Raw genomic sequence first — 20,831 nt, 5'->3', positions numbered from 1 at the left:
TGGATATTCTGCAGGTGCTCTAGCTCACTTTATTTTATAGATGAAGAATAGGAGCTCAGAGGTTGAGTCATCTGTAGGTCACACGGCAAGTAAATGGCAAGCCAGAATGAGAACTTGGAAAAGAGGCAATGCTCTTTTCCTTTTGCTCTGCTGCCTTTGATGTAGGAAATGCAGTTAAAAAAAAAAGTATATTCATTCATACTGATTGAGCACCTATGTGCCACACTGTTCTAGGAGCAGAGGATAGAACAGTGGGTGAGTTAGTGCACTAAGGGAGTTAAAGTGATTCTCTTGGTTGCTCTATGACGCTCGTGAAATACTTGGCACATAATATCACCTATGTAAGTGTCTTGTTACTTCCATATTTTTGTCTTATTAGCATATGATCTCTTCGCGGGCTGGAACTGACCTATTCATTGCTATGCCCTAGCATCTAGTTCCATATATGGATACTTGGCAGGGATTTGACAAAAGATAGTTGAGTGAAGAAATGTATAGTTTAAAGCCAGTAAAGTCTCTTAACTCCTTATCGCTAGAGTTACTCTGTTTACAGTGTACTTTCTCATATGCTCTTCTATTTACAACCACTTTGAGCTAAATATTCATCCATATGAAGAAGCTGAGGCTCAGATTAACTGCCATAACCAGTGTAATACAATAGGTAAAAAACTAGACTTGAACTCAGTACTGCAAAAATGGCATGTGGGCTCTTCCTATCATGGGGTACTTCCTAACCCACAGGGTTGGGGTTAGGGCAGGTGGGATCTCTGCCCCTGTGTGGAAGCCTCAGGTTGCACAGAGATCCTTGGGCATTTTCAGGGGTGGAGGTTCTGTGGGCTGGGCTCCCTGCAGACCTTACAAGGAACTGGGAGTCCTCCAATCTGGGTCCCCAGAGGCCCTCGTGGCTCTGTTATGATAAACAAGCCCCTGCATTCTGGGCATCAGGGCTGGTCTGGGACCTTTGCAACTGAGTGTAGGTCTGTGGGGGCAGGCCAGCTCCCGAGAACTGAACTTCTTGAATATATGACATGTGCAGAGGCTGGAAAGAAGGGCCGAGCGAGAGGACCCATGTGCACATTGGCGCTTTGATCTGAAGCAGCCCTAAGGAGTGCTCCCAGATAGCTGCTGCTTTGAAGCCAGGTCTCCTTAGTAGAACTTGAAACTGTTACCTTTGTCTACATCAATTACCCAGACTTCCTGAGAGGGTCTCTTAAACTGCTTCACAGCACCCCCCTTGCCACCTCCGTGTGTTCAGGCTTAGTCTCAGGTCCTTTCTTGCTGTCCTGTGAGAGGCTTTTGCCAACACTTCCTCTGCCAGCCTTGGAACCAGGCATACAACCTGGCTGCTTCGCACCTCCTCTTCCACTCAGGAATGTAAGCCCGGCCTTCTCTACTTCTCCCACCCAGCTTTAACCCACTCGACACCCTCCAGCTCTGTCTTCCAGAACCCTGCTGAGGGGTCTTAAGGCCTTTGACCGGTGAAAAGTCCAAACTGTTCGTGGGCCAGTCGGTCAGAGAAACCACAGTAGCATCCTATTACCTGCTGCTGGCCCAGCTGATTTGTATGTTCTTACATGTGTGCACATGCACACGCCATCTGTCAAGGGATGCCGTCTTACCTCGACACTTGTCCACTGGGTTGGTAGCCAAAGGGTCCCCAAAGTAGCCTGCTTTGCACCGGTCACAGTGGACACCAGCTGTGTTGTGGATGCACTTCAGACACCTGCCTGTCAGGCGGTCGCAGTTCCCGGAAGCACTGGGATCCACGTTGTTGTTGCACTGACAGGGCTGACAAGGCCTCACTGGGCCATGTTCCCCAAATGGGTCCCCAAAGTAGCCATCAGCACAGAGCTCACAGCGGGCACCTGGAAGAAACAAATGCCTGAGCCTGAGTGGTCATCTGTCGATGGCAAGAACAGGCACAGGGGCCTGGGTCCCAGTCACCCTCTGGAAGAGTCTCCCACCCTGGACCCCAGAACAATAGCAGGAGCAGGTGCCCAGGGCAGGAGGTCAGCTCTTCCATTAATGGTGGTCCCAGATGTTAGAACACAGCAGCCCTACTAGGAGGCTTCCTGCCGATTAACTAGATGGTTGAGGAAGTCAGATTTATAGTACCATCACTGAGGCTGTTGCTGAAGAATGAACTTTCAGACTGCCCAGCAGACAAATGTGACATTTTTTTTTAAAGTAACTTCTACACGCAACATGGGGCTCAAACCGACAACTCCAAGATCAAGAGTTGCATGCTCTACTGACGGAGCCAGCCAGGTGCCCCAAGAGAGGTGGCATTTAAAATGCCACTAAGTTTCCCTTCTGTACTGCAGTTCATCTTGTAAAACTGAAGCCACATATTTCCTCTGCAGCCTTCGCCTCCTAATTACAAACCTCCTAAAACAGCATTGGCCACACATACATACCATACAAGACCATGCGCTGCCCTTCCTCACCTCTCGGGCATATTCTTCTCTTTAGAATGAGCCCGTTTACGTGAACGCTAAGGAATTATAATTCCCCAGAATTTTTTTGGAAGAGCAGCTGTTGATGTGGATTTGTGGCATCAGGACAGGGAAGCAGGCCATGGGCCTTACCGGTGACCCCGTGGGGGCAGTTATTGCACACCACCTCCTCTGTCTCGGGCATCACGGAGCAGCTGAACCCGTTGCGGCAGGGGCACGGCTTGCAGCTGCGGGGGTCGTGTGGATCGTTGTAGAAACCAATAGGGCAGTCGGCACATTCGATGTCAAGATTTTCATCCCCTGAATAACAATCTCCTGGGAGGGAGCAAGAAAAGAGGGGCAGAGAAATGAGCAGGGTAAAACAATACACTTCCTTTAATATGGAGGAGGCGTGGGAGGCAGAGCGGAGTGACCAAAACCTTCCTTTTTGAAGCTTTCTCCAAAGTGAGCACTGGCATTCACCTTTGCCTTAGTACCAACTCCAGACCTGGCCACGACCCTGAATCTCACCTTGGCTCTCCTACACTGAGACCTAGCTTCCTTTACCATCCATACCTCAGTGCTGCTCCCCCAGTCCCCACAGCCTGAGGCCATTTGTCCACACATTCATTCAGACCCTGACCTTGCCTTTGATGTCTCCGTACAATTCTCGAAACTCAACACCAACTACACCAACCCCCTCTCCCCCCACTGAACCCTGACAGCCATTTCCTGTAACCTGGTACCTTTCCCACAACCTTGTGGCATTTCCATAATGAAAAGGATTGAGTGTAATAAAGCTCCATGTCCATCCTGTCAGACTCCAGCCCCTACCTTCCTAACCCTTTCCCATCTCCAAAATGAGTTGAGGCAGGGTCTTTCTCACATAGCTCCGTTTCTTCCTCAGGAGTCCCCAGCCCCCTAGCAGTACCCCAGCCACCTGGAACAGGTGTCTTTTCACTCACCTGTGTCTGGATCGCAGGCTCCTCCCCCTTGGCAGTTACATGGAATACAGGTGCCAAAAGGTCCCAGTCTGGCAGAATCTCTTTTGTAGCCAGAAGCACAATCCTGACAGAACTGCCCTTTGTACCCAACGGGACATACGCACTGTTCAACCCAGGGTGCCGGGGCTCCGGAGACGGGGCGAGCTGAAATCAGGGTCACGTTGTCAAGGTACCCAGTACCTGCAATACGGAGAACAGGTTTAGAAGCCAGCAGGTGGTGAGGTCTGAAGATCTAAAGTCCGGCCTCTCTCTAGATTTTAGACTTAACACCCTAACAAAGATGAGTGGCGTTCACTCACTATGCCACAGGTACAGCAGTCCGTCATGACTGACGCACATCAGAAAAGCCAGGGTTTAAATTCTGGTTCCACCCTCACCAACTGTGTGAAGTGGGTGGGCAAGTCGCATAACTTTACAACTGTTTCCTCAACTGTAGAAGTAAGAATGGTCTCTGCCTCCCATGTTGGTTGTGACATTAAATGGGACAACTGCATATGTTACGTGCTTGGTTCGAGGTAAAGATTCAATAAACTGTTAATAAACGCTGTTTCCTCTTAATGCAAATAAAGCAGGGATGATCTAGAAATTATGCATGCCAGCTATGCTTCCTGTTTAAGTGTGGAAACAGCTCAAACTCCCATATAAATCCAATTGGGATGAGGAATACCCCACATGTGAAGGTCAATAAACGGAGTTAACAGGGGTGCCTGGGTGGCTCAGTCGGTTGGGTATCCGACTTCTGCTCAGGTCATGACTTCACGTTTCCTGGGTTTGAGCCCCGTGCCGGGCTCTGTGCCGACAGCTCAAAGCCCGGAGCCTGCCTCGGGTTCTGTCTCTCCCTCTCTCTCTGCCCCTCTTCTGCTAGTGCTGTCTCTCTCAAGAATAAAAATTAACAAACTTAAATATAAAAGTAACAGAATAAACGTGATGTCTGAACATGGTAGCCCTGAGTATAATCCCAAAGGAATTCCAGGAATAGAGGGCTCGTTGTGGACGCCATTGTCTAGCCTAAGGGAACATGCCCAATTGTTGCAGATCCTCTTCAAGTCCGCTTTCACCTAAATCTGGAGGCTCTTTTAAGCAAAGTAGTAGCATCATTTCATTCTTCATTAGTGTTAACCTTCTTTTAGACAAACATTACTTGTAACTTCTAGAATGTGAAAATTTAGACCCAGAGACTTGATCATAAACCATCCTGAAACAAAACCTAAAGAATTCATTTCCCTTCATCGCTTACTGTATTCTCCATAGGTAGCTCGGATCCGCAGGGCCGTGAGGTTACGCAGTAACCTCCGATACTCAAAGTAACTCAGCTGGGGGCTCCAGTTACTGCTTGGGCGTTCATTTAACCTGCAGGATTTAAAGCCAAAAGCTTAAGAATCCAACTCTTATCAAAATACACCCAAGAATGTGGGAACAGCTAAGCCCCTTCACAGTCCTGCCTAACCAGGGGGACGAAGGATGGGTAGCTGCATCTTTATAGGCATGAACTTGGGAGTTTCCTCCCTCCGCGGGGGGAGGCAGTGATGGAGGGCACCTCAGTGTTGGAAGCCCAGCTCCAGGGCTCATGGCATCCGGTGAGGGTCCAAGTCTTCAGAGCCCACTTCCTATTCTTGGCCACACAAAACTTAGTATCAGGAACATCTCCGAGTTCAAGAAGCCCTGACCCTCAAGGGAGCTGCCATTAGCTTTTGGTTTTAAATGACTTAGCACATTTCACTTACTCTCTCCAAGAGTCCGCTTTCACGTTCTCCACTGCCCACGTCTTGATTGATCATTACAGTATCTGGCTGCATCAGATCACCAGCCCCTGCGCTCATCTTTCAGATTTTGGTTTGTGTTCCAGAAACAACCCTACCCCTTCTGTTTCATTCCCTGACCTCACTTCTCACCGTATTCCTGTCCCCAACTCCACACTTCACTCATGCATCACTGCTTAGAATTTCCTACTGCACAAAACCTCCTCGAGCATGACTTAACTGCCTCTGCCTGGCTAACCTTCCCCCAACCCCTCCTTCTTTCCTTAGAAAACTGTTCATGTGTCATGTTCTTGGGAAGCTGTCCGTGACCACTCCAGTGTGGGTTATATGTGTCTCCTCTGTTCAAAATATCTGTGCCCACCTTGTCCATCTGGTCACTTTCAAGCCACACTGTAATACTGTTTGTTTTTTCTCCCGTTAGCTTGTCAGGGGCTTCAGGGCAGGAAGCACATCCTGTTTCTGTATATAATACCATGTCTGGTACGTGAAAGGTGCTCAGAAAAGCTTGTTAAATGAACAAAGGAACTGGACTTCAATCAGTTTTGGTGTTTGACCTGTGTGTAGTCACTCTTACCTGAACATGTAAGTCTTGGTGATCCCACATGGCAGTGTCTTGCCACGTGGCATCAAGGGAGCTGTGACCCGCAGACCAGCACCTTCCAGGATCACATCGTGAGCAGATGGGTGTCTGCCTCCCCTGTCCACACGGTAGTCAAAGGACAGGGTTTGCCCATAGCTCACCTGTTGATTCCCAAGAAATTTGGCTATGAAACAGAATTTGAAAAGATTGAGATCAGTGTGAAGCTGGAGAAGCAAACGAGCAAGCAAGTTTGGCATGAATGTTGATTTCTGTGGGAGTCCTGTGTTTGCCAGTGTATCGCCCTGCCCCAGACCACCCTTCCAGAAGAGCCAGCTCACAGACATGGCTGTACTGCTATTGGTTACAAAGGAGGGTTCGTTACTAAAATGCTAAAAGGGCCTCGTTATAAGACCATTCCACTTATTAGATGATGTATGAAGATCCGAGGTATGTTGGCAATAGTACCCTCTGTTACATACACTTCATAGTTCAGACATCGTTACATTTGGTGTTAATTCTTGGAGGTATTATTCCCATTTGACAGCTGAGAGAGTTGAAATTTAGAAACGTTAAGAGGACAACTTGCCTAGATACTGCATATTAACTGATGTGAGTTAACGATTTTAATTTATAAAGGGTTAAAACTTTGAGCAATGCCTTATTTTCACTTTTCCACCTGCTTCTCAGTAGGTCCACAGATTTGACCACTGTTTTGTCTTGGTGGGAAGCCTAGAAACTTCCCACTTGATTAAAGTAGGAACTGCAGCCAGACTCTGGCTGCCTGATACAGTCCTGTTTTTTTTTAATCAAAACATATACATTTTTTCAGGAATAGAATTTAGTGATTCATCACTTATGTATAACAGCCAGTGTTCATCCCAACCAGTGTCCTCCTTAATTCCCCTCGCCACTTTGGCCCTTCCCCCCCACCACCCAACACGCCACCAGCAATCCTCAGTTTTTCTGTATTTAGGAGTCCCTTATGGTTTGTCTCCCTCTGTTTTTATATTATTTTTACTTCCCTTCCCTTATGTTCACCTGTTTTGTATCTTAAGTTTCACATGAGTGAAATCATGTGACTGCCCTTGACTTCTTCCTGACTTTAGCATAATACATTCTAGTTCCATCCATGTTGTTGCAAATGGCAAGATTTCATTTTTTATCACTAATATTCCATTGAATATATATATCACATCTTCATGCATTGGTCAATGGACATCTTGGCTCTTATTGGTCGTGCTATTGGCTATAATTATAGTGCTGCTATAAACACTGGGGTGCATGTGCCCCTTTGAAACATCACTTCTGTATCTGCTGGATGAATACCTAGTGCAATTGCCGGGTCATAGGGTAGTTCTATTTTTAACTTTTTGAGGAACCCCCCCATACTGTTTTCCAGAGTGGCTGTACTAGTTTGCATTCCCACACAGTCCTGTTCTGTTGTGCCATGACTTTGTCAATAGGGCTGAAGCTCCAACCATTGTCTGGAGACAGTGTTCAAAACAGCAATGAGTGACCCGGTTTTCACATTCTCTACCTCCATTTTTCTATCATGACTTCGAGTCTTAAAAGTTGGATTCTACAAGAAAAATACCATACGTACCAGGAGCTACAAAGTAGACCGGGTCTGATCGTCGTGCAGAGCTAAACACATCTCGATGGCGTTGTGACCACTGCAGCTTTGCAGGAGCCCCATATCTTTGGACAGCCTTCCAGCCGTCAACATCTAAAACACAAAATCACTCTGCATTCAGACAAACCTCTTCATCTATTGAGTTGAACAAGACAAGACTTGATTGCCAAAAAGTCCTAGAGGTGAATAACTAGTGGGGTTTTCTTAATAGTTCCACACTTCCCTGTGCCCTTCTCTACTTGGGCTTCAACTTCACCTCCCACCCCGCAGCTGATTTGACTTGAGTTTGATTCTTGTAATTCATACTTTTATTTACATAAGTTCTGGCCTTAGTTTCTCTTTGAACATATTAGACCCTCTTAACTAAGCTGAAATCCTATCCATCCCCTATGTTTTTATGGTGTCTTGTAGCTTGGTAACTAATTTCACATATATTGCATGTAATGTATGTGAAAGCAGTGTTAGTGTTATTAGTATTAGTTATCACATAGCCCCCCCCCCCCCGCCGCTGCCCCCATCCAAATGAAAGACTCTTTTGTGGTTTTAAAATACATGGAGATGGGAAATGCCAGGGACCTGAAAATTTGGTCTCTTTAGTTATTTTACATTTTTCATGTGCTAATATAAGGAAACTGTTCAGGTAGGACTTTTTCAAGTCCTTAGGATCTGTCTTATTGCCCTGACCAAATAATGTATGTTAAAAGCTAGAAAAGAAATGCTAAAGATCAGTCAAGAGTCCCGTGCTATGATGAGGAGGGAGGTTGTCTGTATAAACACAAAGCCCTATACAATATTAAAAACAGAATTCTAGAAACAGGACACTTTACCTTGATAGAAAGTAGAGATGATTTTATGGACACTGTAGTCTCCAGAGCTGTGGCAGTTGGCTGAATGCCCATAGCAAAAACACTGGGTGCAGCCCTCGGGGTTTCCCCCATCCAGGTGATAGTAACCTGGTCGACACCTGTAGCAGCATTTTAGAAATCGGGACAATGTTATGGGTTACTTCTTAGTTCATATAGAGAACATGACGACTGATCTTTCTCTCCCACCTGGCCCTGTTAATTCCCAGAGCTAGGAAATCCTAAGTTACACGTACCACCCTCACTCCCAAACCTGATGGACAATCACAGCCGCCCACTGAGACAGCATGAACATTCACTTTCCCTCTGGTAGAGCAGAATCACATTTGACTTGGTGGTCTGGGAACTTCGTGATTTTTCCATTCGTGCTGAGGAATTGAGTGGAGGCCACATGAGCGGGACAAAAAGAGTCAGGGCAAGAGTATAGAGCTGGCCCTGTCTTAGAGAAAGTGTTTGGAGGCAAAAGAGTGGGAGGTTGGAGGCCAGGCAAGGAAAGGCAAACACCCGGGTCCCAGCACCCCCTCAGCTGTACTGACCCGCATGAAATACCAGGTGCTGCCCACCATCCCTGCCCCTTAACCTGGGCTCTGGCCCACAGGGGAAGGGGCAGGTGAAGGTATGACAAAGAAGGATGGCTCTCCACAAAAGCAAGATGTAGGCTGGCATCCCACCTGCCAGTAGCTTCTCTGAGGACCACAGCTACCAGGCAAGTTGCAGATGTTGGGGTCACAGAGAAGAAGGAAAAACTGGGGAGGACTTGTTTCTCCATTTGAGTTAGTTACATCCTTCTACATGAAATAATAGTTTCAACTATCATTTATTTAGCACTTATTTCCAATGTTCTTCGATGAAGACACCCAGGTCAGGGAGGTTAAGAAACTTGTTCGAGGTCCTACAGCTGGTAGGTGACTGAGGCAAGATTCAAACCAGGTACATCTGCCTCTAAGTCATGTGGTCTAATCCATGGGACCCTGTGTTGGGAGTCTGTTCGTTGTGCAAAATCACAGAAGAGCAGGTTGGCTGTGAACAGTAAATGCTTCAGAGAATAGCTGTAAATAAGCATTCTTTTTTCTCTAGAGAGCAAAGGCTTAAAAAAAAATATGGTTTCTGTGGACGAAACCTGTAGGTTAAAAGGGATTGGAAGGAAGGGAGGGGCACAGAAAGTGAGGGGAAGGAACTGAGGGAAATCAGGCAAAACTAAACAGTGTTTAGGGACGTACTTGGGTAATAACTTATGAAGAAGAGGAAGGAAGCAATTACACAGGTCGGAATAGTGGTCACTTCTAGAAAGGGAGGGTGTCGTCAGTTGAGATGGCAAATTTTTAGTGAAGGTCTGTTTCTTAGAATCAATTGGTGAATGGTATGTGCTTTTCTATTTCTGTCCTACACTTCGAACTTAAAAACCTTTCAACAAGTGACTCCTCTTTTCCATACCCCCACCTCAGCCCCAAGGAACTCCCTGAAAACACAAGCTGGGAATGTATCTGGAATTTTCTCTGCCCAGGTATAAGTGATTGTCAGAATGGCAAAGAACTGCTTTCTTTACTTTAAGGAAATGAGAAGAAAGCCTTTACCGCCTTTACCTCTTGGGCCAGCCTCACAGCACTCAGCTCACAACAATCTTAAAGGAGAGAAGAGTTTTAGAAGTCTGGGCAGTCTGTCCTTAAGGAATATCTTGCAAGCAGCAACTGAGGGTGGATCACTGTTTACTGTGCCACCTGCCCCAACATGGCTTGGGGCCCAACGGGCTCGTACGTCTCCCGGCTCATGTGTGTGCATGTAACCACTGTTCTGCCCCTGGGCGGCTCCTTTTCTGCACACGATGGTTCTATATGGCCATACACGGAGATCTTTCCTCTTACAAGCATTTTCCCAACGTGCTTGATTAGGCCAGGTCTTTTCTGGGACCCAGCTGAGTCATGTGACCTCACTGCATACCACCTTATATGGGAGCACCTAGGATTCGGAGTCAGCTGGCAAGGGGACTCACTGGGGCCCTGTGCCTCTGCGGCCCTTGTAAACAGAAGGGGCCCATGGCAAGAGCATAGAGTCCAGTGAGACTCGGGGGCTCCGTGGTATTTTTTTAAAAGGCAAGTTTTTGAGGACAGAGGGCAGGACCGAGGTCCTCAGCATTTAAGTGTCCCTTTTCCACAACCACACTCGGAGGATAAAGCCTCATGCTAGTTGCCGGGAGACTCTCCCTCCCTGCTGTGTCTGAAGGGCCACGGCTACACACACCTATCACAGCGCTCTCCGGTGACAGCTGGCTTGCAGACGCAGCGGCCTTCGTCACAGGGCCCCGAGATGCCAGCTGGCTCGCAGTCACACTTGGAGTCTCTGGGAAAGAAGAAAAAGAAAATGAGGGGTGTGTTTCCAAGGGCTTCTCAACCACACACCTAAAGATCAGGGGCTCACAAGCAAATGTCAGCAACGTAAGTTTTTCATCTTCCCTGATGCCTCCCTCAGCCATCTTTATGGGTGCTAATCTCTCGCAGACCCCGTAAGGGCTCATTTGTCTGTGTTCCTGCTCCTCTGATGGCGACAGCCAGTCCGTGAACTGTCTGCTACCCAGCCCTAAGGAGAGAAGGGGATTGCGCCAGAATGTGAACCAAATTCCTCACTAAGCTGGGTAGTTTGGCTTGGTTTGGTTGACTGGTTCAGTCGCTTTCTCGTCCTTTGCTTCTCTATTGCTTGATTCAGTGATGACTGCTTTCATCAGGACTGATCCCATCTGCTTGGTATTGTATTTAATAGCTCTTTCTCTTGCTAATACTCCTATCAAGACACAATTCTCATTCCATGCAATTTAAAATGTACAACTGAAGGGGCGCCTGGGCAGCTCAGTCGGTTGAGCATCTAACTTTGGCTCAGATCATGATCTCACAGCTAGTGGGTTCGAGCCCCGCTCCGGGCTCTGTGCTAACCGCTCAGAGCCTGGAGCCTGCTTTTAGATTCTGTCTGTCTCTCTCTCTCTCTCTGCCCCTTCCTTGTGCTCTCTCTCTCAAAAACATTAAAAAAATTTTAATGTACAATTCAATGGCTTTTAGTAGGTTCTCAGAATTATACAACCATCTCCATTTTAGAACATTCCCATCACTCCAAAAAAAAAAAAAAAAAACCAAACAAAAAAACCTGTGCCCTTAGCAATCACCCTCCACTTCCTTCCCCCCCAGCCCAGGCAACCACAAATCCACCTGCTGTCTCTATAGATCTGCCTGCTCTAAACATTATCTGTAAATGGAATCCTACAATCTTCGGCCTTTTTGTGTTTGGCTTCTTTCACTTAGTATGTTTTCAAGGTTCATCCAGGTATCAATTTTTTATGGCTGAATACAGTTCTGTCATATGGATAGACATTTTGTTCATCCATTCAACAGGTGATGGACATTTGGGTTTAGCTATCATGAATAATGCTACAAACATTTGTGTACAAGTTTCTATGCAGAGATGGATGTTTTCATATTTCTTGAGTGTATTTCTAGGAGTGGAATTGCCGAGTTTGGTGGTGGTTTTTTTCCTTTTTTGCAAGACATTCTCAGTGGAGTCAATGTTTCCATTTAATTTTGATGCAATCTGTCTCGTGCAGACCAGTGCTTTGGCTAGTAACTAGTGTCACTCAGATGGGCACGTAGTCATATGTGCCTATATTGTGGGTCTAAAGCCAAATATGCTGCCTTTTCCCTACTGTTCTGTTCCTCTTCTGACTTCCCTTTGATCCCATCCAAATCCTACCCAAGCCTGGATTGGACTCCCCTCACCCCCTCACATTTCTCATCCAATCAGATTCCAGGTCCTGTCAGGCTCCCTGAAGGTCCCTTCCCCAGTGTGGGAAAGTGGATCTTTCACTTGCAAGGGTCCCCTCCTGTCCTTAGCCCCACCACATGACTAACTGGACCCTCTGACAAACATACAACATCTAGTGGTTGCTAAGCACCAGAGACACTAAGAAATGGGGTCCTGGTCTCTAGGAGTCTCAAGGCAGGGCAGAGCTTGAACAACGATGGCAGTGGAGCATAAGGCCAGCTGGAGCCAAGCAGGAGCACAGCCTGTGTGCCTCCCCCCCCCGCTCTGGGCACTGGGAACGCAGTAGTGAACAAGACAAAGCCGACATGGAGCTTCCAGTCTAGTGGGAGAGACAAATACGTAAAGAAAATGAGGGATGTGAAGTGACAATAGTCAGAACACAGAAGGTGGAAAGGCTTCTGTGGAGAGTGGATGAGGTGAGGACGGAGCCTGTGAAACTCCCTGTGGCCCTGCAGGAAGCGGGAGTGCTCTAGGCCAGGTCCAAGATCGCTTGGCTTAGCTCCTCTGAAGAAGGGAAGGCAGGCTGGTAGGGCTGGAGTGCAGGGGGCCGGGGGAGAGGGGTGAGAAAGCCAGGGAGAGCTCACTGCTGACGGCACAGAGGGCAGAGGATGTTGTAGGGCCCTGCTGGGCCTGCATAAGAAGTTCGTCTCCTTCGGAGTGGGAAAGGGAGCTACTGGAGGGTTGCAAGCAAAATGATATGATCGACTTCATATTTCATAAAGCATTTCCAAAGGGACACTGGACTGAGGGAAGGGTCTCTGAAGACCATGTAAAAGGGGCAGGGAAGGCCGGAAGAGAACAGTCTGTGTGGAGGCCCAACGGGTGAGAGGACTTGGGACAGTGGTCACCAGGCCGGTACAAGCATGGCTGGAGGGTGTTCTCCCACGGGCAAGGTGCTGGAAAAGGGGGCAAACGGGAAATGATCCTCTGTGGGCACCCCCTAGCTAATGGCTTCCCTGCCAAGCTCCCCTTCCCCTAGTGTCTGTCTGCTGGCTCTGCAGCTCTGTGGACTGCTTAGGTGACTGATAATGTGTGCTCCCTCCTCTTCCAGAAAAGCCTCTGAAGCGTCCTCCGTCCCTCTTCAAACTATAGGAATAAAATAGTGCAGAAAAATTTCTCTAGCCCAGTTCATGTTGGGTCGAAATGGGTCCCAGGTAAGAATCTGAAGGACTCTTTACCTCCATCCTGGTTCATCTAAACTGTGGGCAATCCTCAGGGTGGAGAACGTGGGTGCCAGAGCCAAAACTCTGGGCCTAAATATTAGTCCACCCTCACCAGTAATATTGGGCAAACTTAACCTCCTGGGGGGCAAATTTCTGTCTTTAACATGAGCTAATCCCAGCCTCCAAGGGTTATTGTGAGGATCACGTGCCATAACCCACATGAAGTCCTCAAGCAGCGTTTGGCACACAGTTAGTACTCAGTAAAGTGGCCACTGATGTTACGGTCATTGTCATCACTCATGGCAGAAGCTGCAGTAGTGGGTGCAGGTGCTTACAGTGGCCTCTGGTCCTGGGTACACCCAGCATCGGTGAGTGTGTGGAAGCCTGGCAGACACCGGTCACACCTGTCTCCTGTCACACCTGGTTTACAGCTGCACCGTCCAGAGTTGTCACATCGAGCGCTGAGAGCACCTGTAACCCGATGGGGTCGGGGGGGAAAGGGAAGAAGAAAAGGAAATAATCTATTTGGCATTAGGAAACAACTGTGTGGCCCCGTGGGAGCACAAGGAATATCCACCACCTGTTGCCGCTAATAATTCCACGTTGTCTGAGTACATGTCCACCCACCGGGGCAAGGTTTCACGGCCAAGGATGGCTTCTTCAGGCGAAGAAGCGGAAATTACTCTTGAAGGCAGGCATTTTTACTTAGTATCTGTTCTGATTTGAACATTAGTGTGTAGGCCACTGCCTTGTAAGTTGAATCCTGGAGATCTCAAGAAGAGGAAAAATTTGAGCACATCAGCCTCCTCAAAGAGAGTCGGTAGGAGAAAGTGAGCAACGTCTTCCCTTATTCCTGGCAGGCAAAAGCTGTATTTTAAGTGTCCATGCTTGAACAGTGTGATTCTTGAGTGTGAAGAGGCTTCCTAATCTAAAATCTGTACCTACCCAGAGCGGAAGACATTCTCGTCCTTGGTGCTATCTCCCCTTCCCCGTGCATCGTACCTGCTTAGTACATACGGCATTTGCCCTGTGATCAGTTTTGTACAGACGTGCTCGTACTGGTCAGCGGGCCCTCTGACTGAGCGTTGCTGAGAGAACGGTGCTGAGGACAGCAACTGTGCCACTATGGAAGCCGGACTCTTCTCCATTCTCACTGCCTTCCCTTCCCCCGCCACAGTTCGAGCCTCTGTCTTTTCTCCCAGGACCCGGCCTCCCACTCTCTCTTCCCGGCCTCCATCCTTGTCTCCTTTCTCTCCTCTCATCCTCCTTTAAAAATGGAATTCATCGGGGCGCCTGGGTGGCGCAGTCGGTTAAGCGTCCGACTTCAGCCAGGTCACGATCTCGAGGTCCGTGAGTTCGAGCCTCGCGTCAGGCTCTGGGCTGATGGCTCGGAGCCTGGAGCCTGTTTCCGATTCTGTGTCTCCCTGTCTCTCTGCCCCTCCCCTGTTCATGCTCTGTCTCTCTCTGTGGCAAAAATAAATAAACGTTGAAAAAAAAATTAAAAAAAAAATGGAATTCATCTTGGGGTGCCTGGGTGGCTCAGTCAGTTAAGCATCCAACTTTGGCTCAGGTCATGATCTCACAGTTCCATGGGCTCGAGCCTTGCATCAAGCTCTGTGCTGACAGCTCGGAGCCTGGAGCCTGCTTCGGATTCTGTCTCTCCCTCTGTCTCTGCACATGCCCCCACCCCGGCTCATGCTCTGTCTCTCAAAAATAAAACATTTAAAAAAATGGAATTTATTTTTAAATGGGTGGTTCAGTTGGTTAAGTGTCCAACTCTTGATTTTTGGCTCAGGTCATGATCTCACAGTTCATGGGTTTGAGCCCCATGTCCGGCTCTGGGCTGACTGCACACAGCCTGCTTGGGATTCTGTCATCCCCCTCATCCCCTGCCCTTCCCTTCTACTTGCGTGTTCTTCCTCTCTCAAAATAAACATTAAACATTTAAAAATTGAATTCCGATCACATTACTCATCTGTTTAGTCCTCTGGTGGCTCCCCACTGTAAGCAGCATAAAATGCAAACTATATCATGGCCCACAAGACTCAACCTCTCCTTCCTTCCCTTGACTCCCAGCCCCCCAGCCTTGCTGGTAGAACGTGCCAGACTGCTTCTCTCCTCAGGCACCTGCACTTGCTGCTCCCCTGGCCTGGAACCCTCCTTCCCCAGAGCGTCCCCTGATTGGCCCATCCTTGGCTCTCCGGTCCTGAGTTACTACTACTTCTCTAGTGAAATCTTCTTGGATCCCCAAATCTAAAATCTCCATCCCACCACTACCATAGTCCTGCTTCCTCAGGATTCCCTCAGTCTGTGTTCCCTGCTGTCCCCAGTGCCCAGGACAGAGCCTGACGTAGAGGAGATGCCCAGAAATCTGTCGGATGAAACCATGTACGCCATGAAAGAGGTCGGGGCTGTTGGGAGAGGGTCAAGGGTAGCAAAAGCTGAGCAGGAAGGTGGTGAGAAGTGTACCTCCTCTACTTGACGATTTCCCTGTGCTGGCAGAATGATCAAATAATCCGCCTGTCTCAGCGGACCGTAGTAGCTGGTACCAAGCCGACAGGACACTAACCAGTTGCTCCTTTCTTTCTAATCGGTTATTTGAATTTTTAATTCACTGGTAGATACGATTCAGATCGATAAAGGTATTGGCTCTGCACCTACATAAAGGTTTTCATGCCATCTGTGGAACATGAACAACATCAGTCACACTCAGAGCTGGTGGAAGACCCCATGTCAACTCTGTAAAGCTTGAAGGGGCCCTTCTACTCTACAAGCTGTCAGCCAACACAGCTAAGAAGGAAAGCTGCTTTTTGAATTATGCTCTGATAAGTAACATTCAACAGGAGACATCCCTCTTTATTTAAAAAAAACACTAAATGTTTATTTTTGAGAGACAGAATGCGAGCAAGGGGAGGGGCAGAGGGAGAGAAAGGGAGAGAGGGAATCCAAAGCAGGCTGCAGGCTCCAGGCTCCAAACTGTCAGGACAGAGCCTGACGCAGGGCTCAAACCCACAAATGGTGAGATCATGACCTGAGCCGAAGTCCTGAGCCACTCAGGAGCCCCAAGACATCTCTTTAATACAATTAGTTGTTTTCTTTGTTTAACACAAATGGGTGTTGATGGGTTCAGAAACACATTTTTTTTTTCTCCATTCCAATTTATGGAAATCACGCTTTTGACTTAAGACCATTCTCCCTGCAGGGGTGCCTGGGTGGCTCCATCGGTTGGGCGTCCATTTCGGCTCAGGTCATGATCTCGCAGTTTGTGGGTTCGAGCCCCGGGTCAGGCTCTGTGCTGACCGCTCATAGCATGGAGCCTGCTTCAGGTTCTGTGTCTCAGTGTCTCTCTGCCCCTCCCCGCCTTGTGCTGTCTTTGTGTCTCAAAAATAAATGTGAAAAAATTTTTTTAAATTCTCCCTGCAGTAATTTTTCAGAAATGAGTTATTCTTAGAAAATGGAAAAGACTGTACTTTGCTTTGGACTCTGGCCTACATAGACCAAAATGGTTATTCTACAAAACACTGTTCTGAGGGAAATTAATGCTGTCATGAAAATAGGCATTATATGTTCAAAAGAGTTCGGGAAATGGTACACTCTAGGCCTTTCAGAGACTTATAACTTCATTCAGTAGGCATGACGCTTGTTTAACTCTTAAGGCCAGTGTTTCCAACCATTATTTGACATTCTTACAGGCCACGTCTATTATCTTGAACACTGTGCTCTACAGGACATTATCTAGAGAATTCTGCTCTAGAAACTGGGGGTCAAAGTGCCCAGACTTTGAAATCCAACAACTCTCCCTTCAAAACCAGCTCTGCCACTTAGCTCTGTGTCCTTGGGTAAACTGCTTACTCATCGCTTATTTTAAGTGAGGGTAACAGCCTATGCCTCATGGAGCTGTTACAAGACTTTGAACTAAAATATATAAAGGCCTAATTTAGTGTCTCGCACGTAATGGGCCCTGGAAGAATGTAGTTTACACTGCTATCTCAAGGCCTCCCGCAAACCTTGACACAGACATGTGCACGGGTCCTTACTGTGAAAGTGACTACTTTATTTCACATTCTAAAACTGCCAAAGTAATAGCACTGGGTTTTCAAAGTTTCTCATTAAAATAAAAACCCTTGTCCCAATTCCTACATTGTGAGTTGCTTTTAGGGATTGTGAATAACTGGGTTGAAAGAACAAAATAGCTTCCTGTTTTGTGTCCCAATAAGCTCTTTTAGGGCTTCTATAGTTTCTGTGCATCTGAGGGTTCAAGAAGTTATTCTAAAATGATTACTACTTAAAAAATAGCAAATTAAGGGGCACCTGGGTGGCTCAGTCAGTTGAGCGTTCGACTTCAGCTCAGGTCATGATCTCACTGTTCATGGGTTTGAGCCCTGCATCAGGCTCTGTGCTGACAGTTTGGAGCCTGGAGCCTGCTTTGGATTCTGTGTGTCTGTCTGTCTGTCTGTCTCTCTCTCTCTCTCTCTGCCCCTCCCCTGCTTGTGCTGTTTGTCTCAAAAATGTTAAATTTTTTTGATAAATAGTAAACAAGAGGGTATGTCCGTTTGAGAACCCTTTATACACACACACACACACATACTTGTATTTTAAAGTAACAAGAATTTAAGAATTATAAGTTAAGACCTGTTTTGGGACACCTGGGTGGCTCAGTTAAGCGTCCGACTTTGGCTTAGGTCATGATCTCACAGTTCATGAGTTCAAGTCCCACTTCGGATTCTGCGTCTGCCTGCCTCTCTCTCTCTCTCTCTCTCAAAAATAAAACATTAAGAAAAGTTAAGGCATGTTTTCAATAATAACCAAAATGTTGTATTATGAGTAATCCATTGTCAGGATCATAAATATGTAAATAATAATTAAGAGAACAAGGCCAGTATCCTTGATGTCCATACAGGTCTCAAGAACTTAGGTGTCATGGAAAGAAAAAACCACATGTATGTACAGTGAATTTCAAAATATTTGCAAAAGGTTTTCAGGGCTTTTACACACGTGGTTATAAGAGTTGAGGAGAACTCAGCCCTGTTGCTGAACCCACAAAGTCATCACCTAAAAATAAGCCTGGCTGCTATATTTATGAGAAACTGATGTGACATCCAAAATCTGTGACCACTTTGGGGATTACTGATGCTGTTGGCTTCATTCACCATACACGGAATGATTGCATTTTTTGGTAAGGTGTGTTCTTCATTTTGAGATTGAATATATGATAAATTCCCTTTTAGGTGATGTATATCTTCTGGCTGATTGGGAGACTGAGAAATCCCACAGGGAATTAAATTTGTGCCACTGGGCTAGGAATCTGGGCAGCCACAGTGTCGTGGGAGATGGCACAGGGTGGGAACCGTCTCTGTCACTGAGATGCCACTCAGGCTCGCAGGTCAGTCTCTAGAACGTCACCTTCTTCGTGTCCATAACAGTGGGTGGGTGGAGCGTGCTAACACCTGCAGGTTGTCAAGTTGTTATGAACACTGAAGAAGATATAGCATATAAAAATATTCTGGAAAAATATAAAGCACTACCCAGATCTTAGGAAATAAGATCCATGAAGCTTTTCCTGGACATCTAATTGTCTGATGTTGGGGATAAAAGAACAGCATTCTGATGCTTTATTTGTTCATATGGAAGGAATAAGAGAATAGTTCTCCATCAGAACTCTGGATTATAACTTTAGCTTTTGCAATTGCTTGTTAGAGGACTGGAGGCCATCAGCTCCTCTAGGCCTCCCTTTCCCCACTCTTTAAAAGACATTTGAAAAGTTCACTGCCAATTTCAGGATATTAATAAGAAAATAAAATGCTAATAGTTTCAGACCAAATATATGGCCTTGACAGCATTCCTTCTAAAGTAGAATGTAACTTAAAAAAGCCAGTGTCCCAGGAAACTGCCACACTGATCTGTCCTAATTAAAAAAAAGAAAAATCAACTACAATTTACTGAGTTGTCTACCACGTGCTTAACACAATTCTCACACAATCCTGTGGTGGGAAGAGCATGATGTCCCCCTTCTACAGATGGGGACACAGGGGCAGCAAGTGGTGAAGGGACATGCCCGGAATGACACAGCAGAAGCGGAAGTACCAAGATTTGAACCCAGGCTCTCTGGCTCCAAAACCCACCACTAGTCTTTACATTACCATCTTTGATGTCAGTGCACCTGGGGCTGGCCACCTAGCTACACAACCTTCAACAAATTTCTTCACCCCCCTCTCTAAGGCCCTGCCACCTCATCCGTAAAATGGACATAATAATAGCACCCTCTTCATATGGTTATTTGTGAAGATTAAATTAATTGCTGGATGAAAGCATCTAGCAAAGTGCCTGGCACAGAGAAAGTGGGTAATGCATGTTAGCGATCATATAAGCTATAACTCATTGTTGGGCTCCTCCTCTGTCTACCAAGATGTTCACACTGAGCCTGGGATGTATACTCCCCAAAAGCAAAGAAAAAGCCAGGCTCATGGATGCTGGGCGAGCAATGGACTCGAGTGAAAAAGAGATGGTGCGGCAAATCCTTCATTACCATCTCTCAGCCACGCGGCAGCCTCCTTGTCTACTGTACGGACTAATAACCTTGACTTCAGGCCAGGCTCTCCAGCTAAGTTAATTAAGTTTCTAATTACATTCTCGCTGATCGTCTTGCTGGGATGACACAACTCCAGTGACTCACAATGAAGCTGCATATCCTAAAGGGTTCTGGGCTTTTCAGAAGGGTTGAATGCCCACTAACATGGAATAACTTTTAAAGAACTTCATAAAAAAAAATTAATTCACAAGAATTGCTAAATCCAAAAGATTCTGGATGCTGACCCTATGCCACAAAGCTGAGCAAATTGGACTCAAACACACCGTAACCGCAAGTTTGGTGAACTGGGAAGTGTTTGCTGGAATTTGGGTCTGCATCAGCCTGGGGTCATCCCCAGTGTTCTGTAATTCTCTCCAACACACTCTACCGGCATCTCCTGGCTAGACCAAAACCTGCCCATTTTTACGTTCATTAAGCTGTTTATACCCATTAAGCACACTAACACTTACCCTATTATGTTGTTAAACACTTTCTAACAAAGAGGAGAAACCGATATTTCCAAAAAAGATAATAGACCAGGTATTCTAAAAAACCTCAACTTCTTTAACAGAACTACTGGTCTCTCCTTCTCTATGTACTAACTTGTCTTTACTGTCCATGATGAATACAGCACAACACCTACGTCTGTGTAGGCAAGAACTACCCACAGCTGTGCGAATACAGCACTGGGCGACATGTTTTAAAAAACAAAGGATTCCTGCTATGAACCAGCCATCTTGTAGGTATTTCCTATTTATTGATTGTATTTTCTTTTGTGAACAAACCCGTCAAAGACTCTAATCTGCCTTTTTTTTTTGAGAGAGAGAGAGAGAGAGAGAGAGAGAGAGTGGGGGAGGGGCAGAGAGGGAGACTCTTAAGCAGACTCCGTGCTCAGCGGGATCTCACAACCCTGAGGTCATGACCCTGAGATCCTGACCTGAGCAGAAATCGAGAGGAGGATGCTTAACCAACTGAGCCACCCAGGCACCCCTCTAATCTGCCTATTAATCAGGGTGTCTCT

At 46.8% G+C, this 20,831-nt stretch overlaps 1 protein-coding gene across 2 annotated transcripts in view; it reads right to left on the bottom strand.

The window, feature by feature from the left end:
* LAMC2 (laminin subunit gamma 2) overlaps positions 1 to 20,831 on the bottom strand; it is a 58,094-nt gene that overhangs the window by 14,735 nt on the left and 22,528 nt on the right. For both annotated transcript variants that reach the window (XM_040446548.1, XM_040446547.1), the window contains exons 4-12: positions 13,578 to 13,713; positions 10,514 to 10,612; positions 8,240 to 8,376; positions 7,383 to 7,505; positions 5,774 to 5,963; positions 4,677 to 4,789; positions 3,401 to 3,619; positions 2,589 to 2,771; positions 1,620 to 1,865 (exon numbers count right to left, since the gene is read on the bottom strand). In XM_040446548.1, the coding sequence (XP_040302482.1) occupies positions 1,620 to 1,865; positions 2,589 to 2,771; positions 3,401 to 3,619; positions 4,677 to 4,789; positions 5,774 to 5,963; positions 7,383 to 7,505; positions 8,240 to 8,376; positions 10,514 to 10,612; positions 13,578 to 13,713 (1,446 nt within the window). The remainder of the gene's footprint in view (positions 1 to 1,619; positions 1,866 to 2,588; positions 2,772 to 3,400; positions 3,620 to 4,676; positions 4,790 to 5,773; positions 5,964 to 7,382; positions 7,506 to 8,239; positions 8,377 to 10,513; positions 10,613 to 13,577; positions 13,714 to 20,831) is intronic.

The sequence above is a fragment of the Herpailurus yagouaroundi genome, unplaced genomic scaffold (assembly GCF_014898765.1).
Source record: "Herpailurus yagouaroundi ecotype Mexico unplaced genomic scaffold, PumYag 195, whole genome shotgun sequence".
In the NCBI taxonomy this organism is placed as follows: Eukaryota; Metazoa; Chordata; class Mammalia; order Carnivora; family Felidae; genus Herpailurus; species Herpailurus yagouaroundi.
The sequence above is the reverse complement of the archived record's forward strand: the minus strand, read 5'-3'. Positions and strand labels throughout refer to the sequence as shown.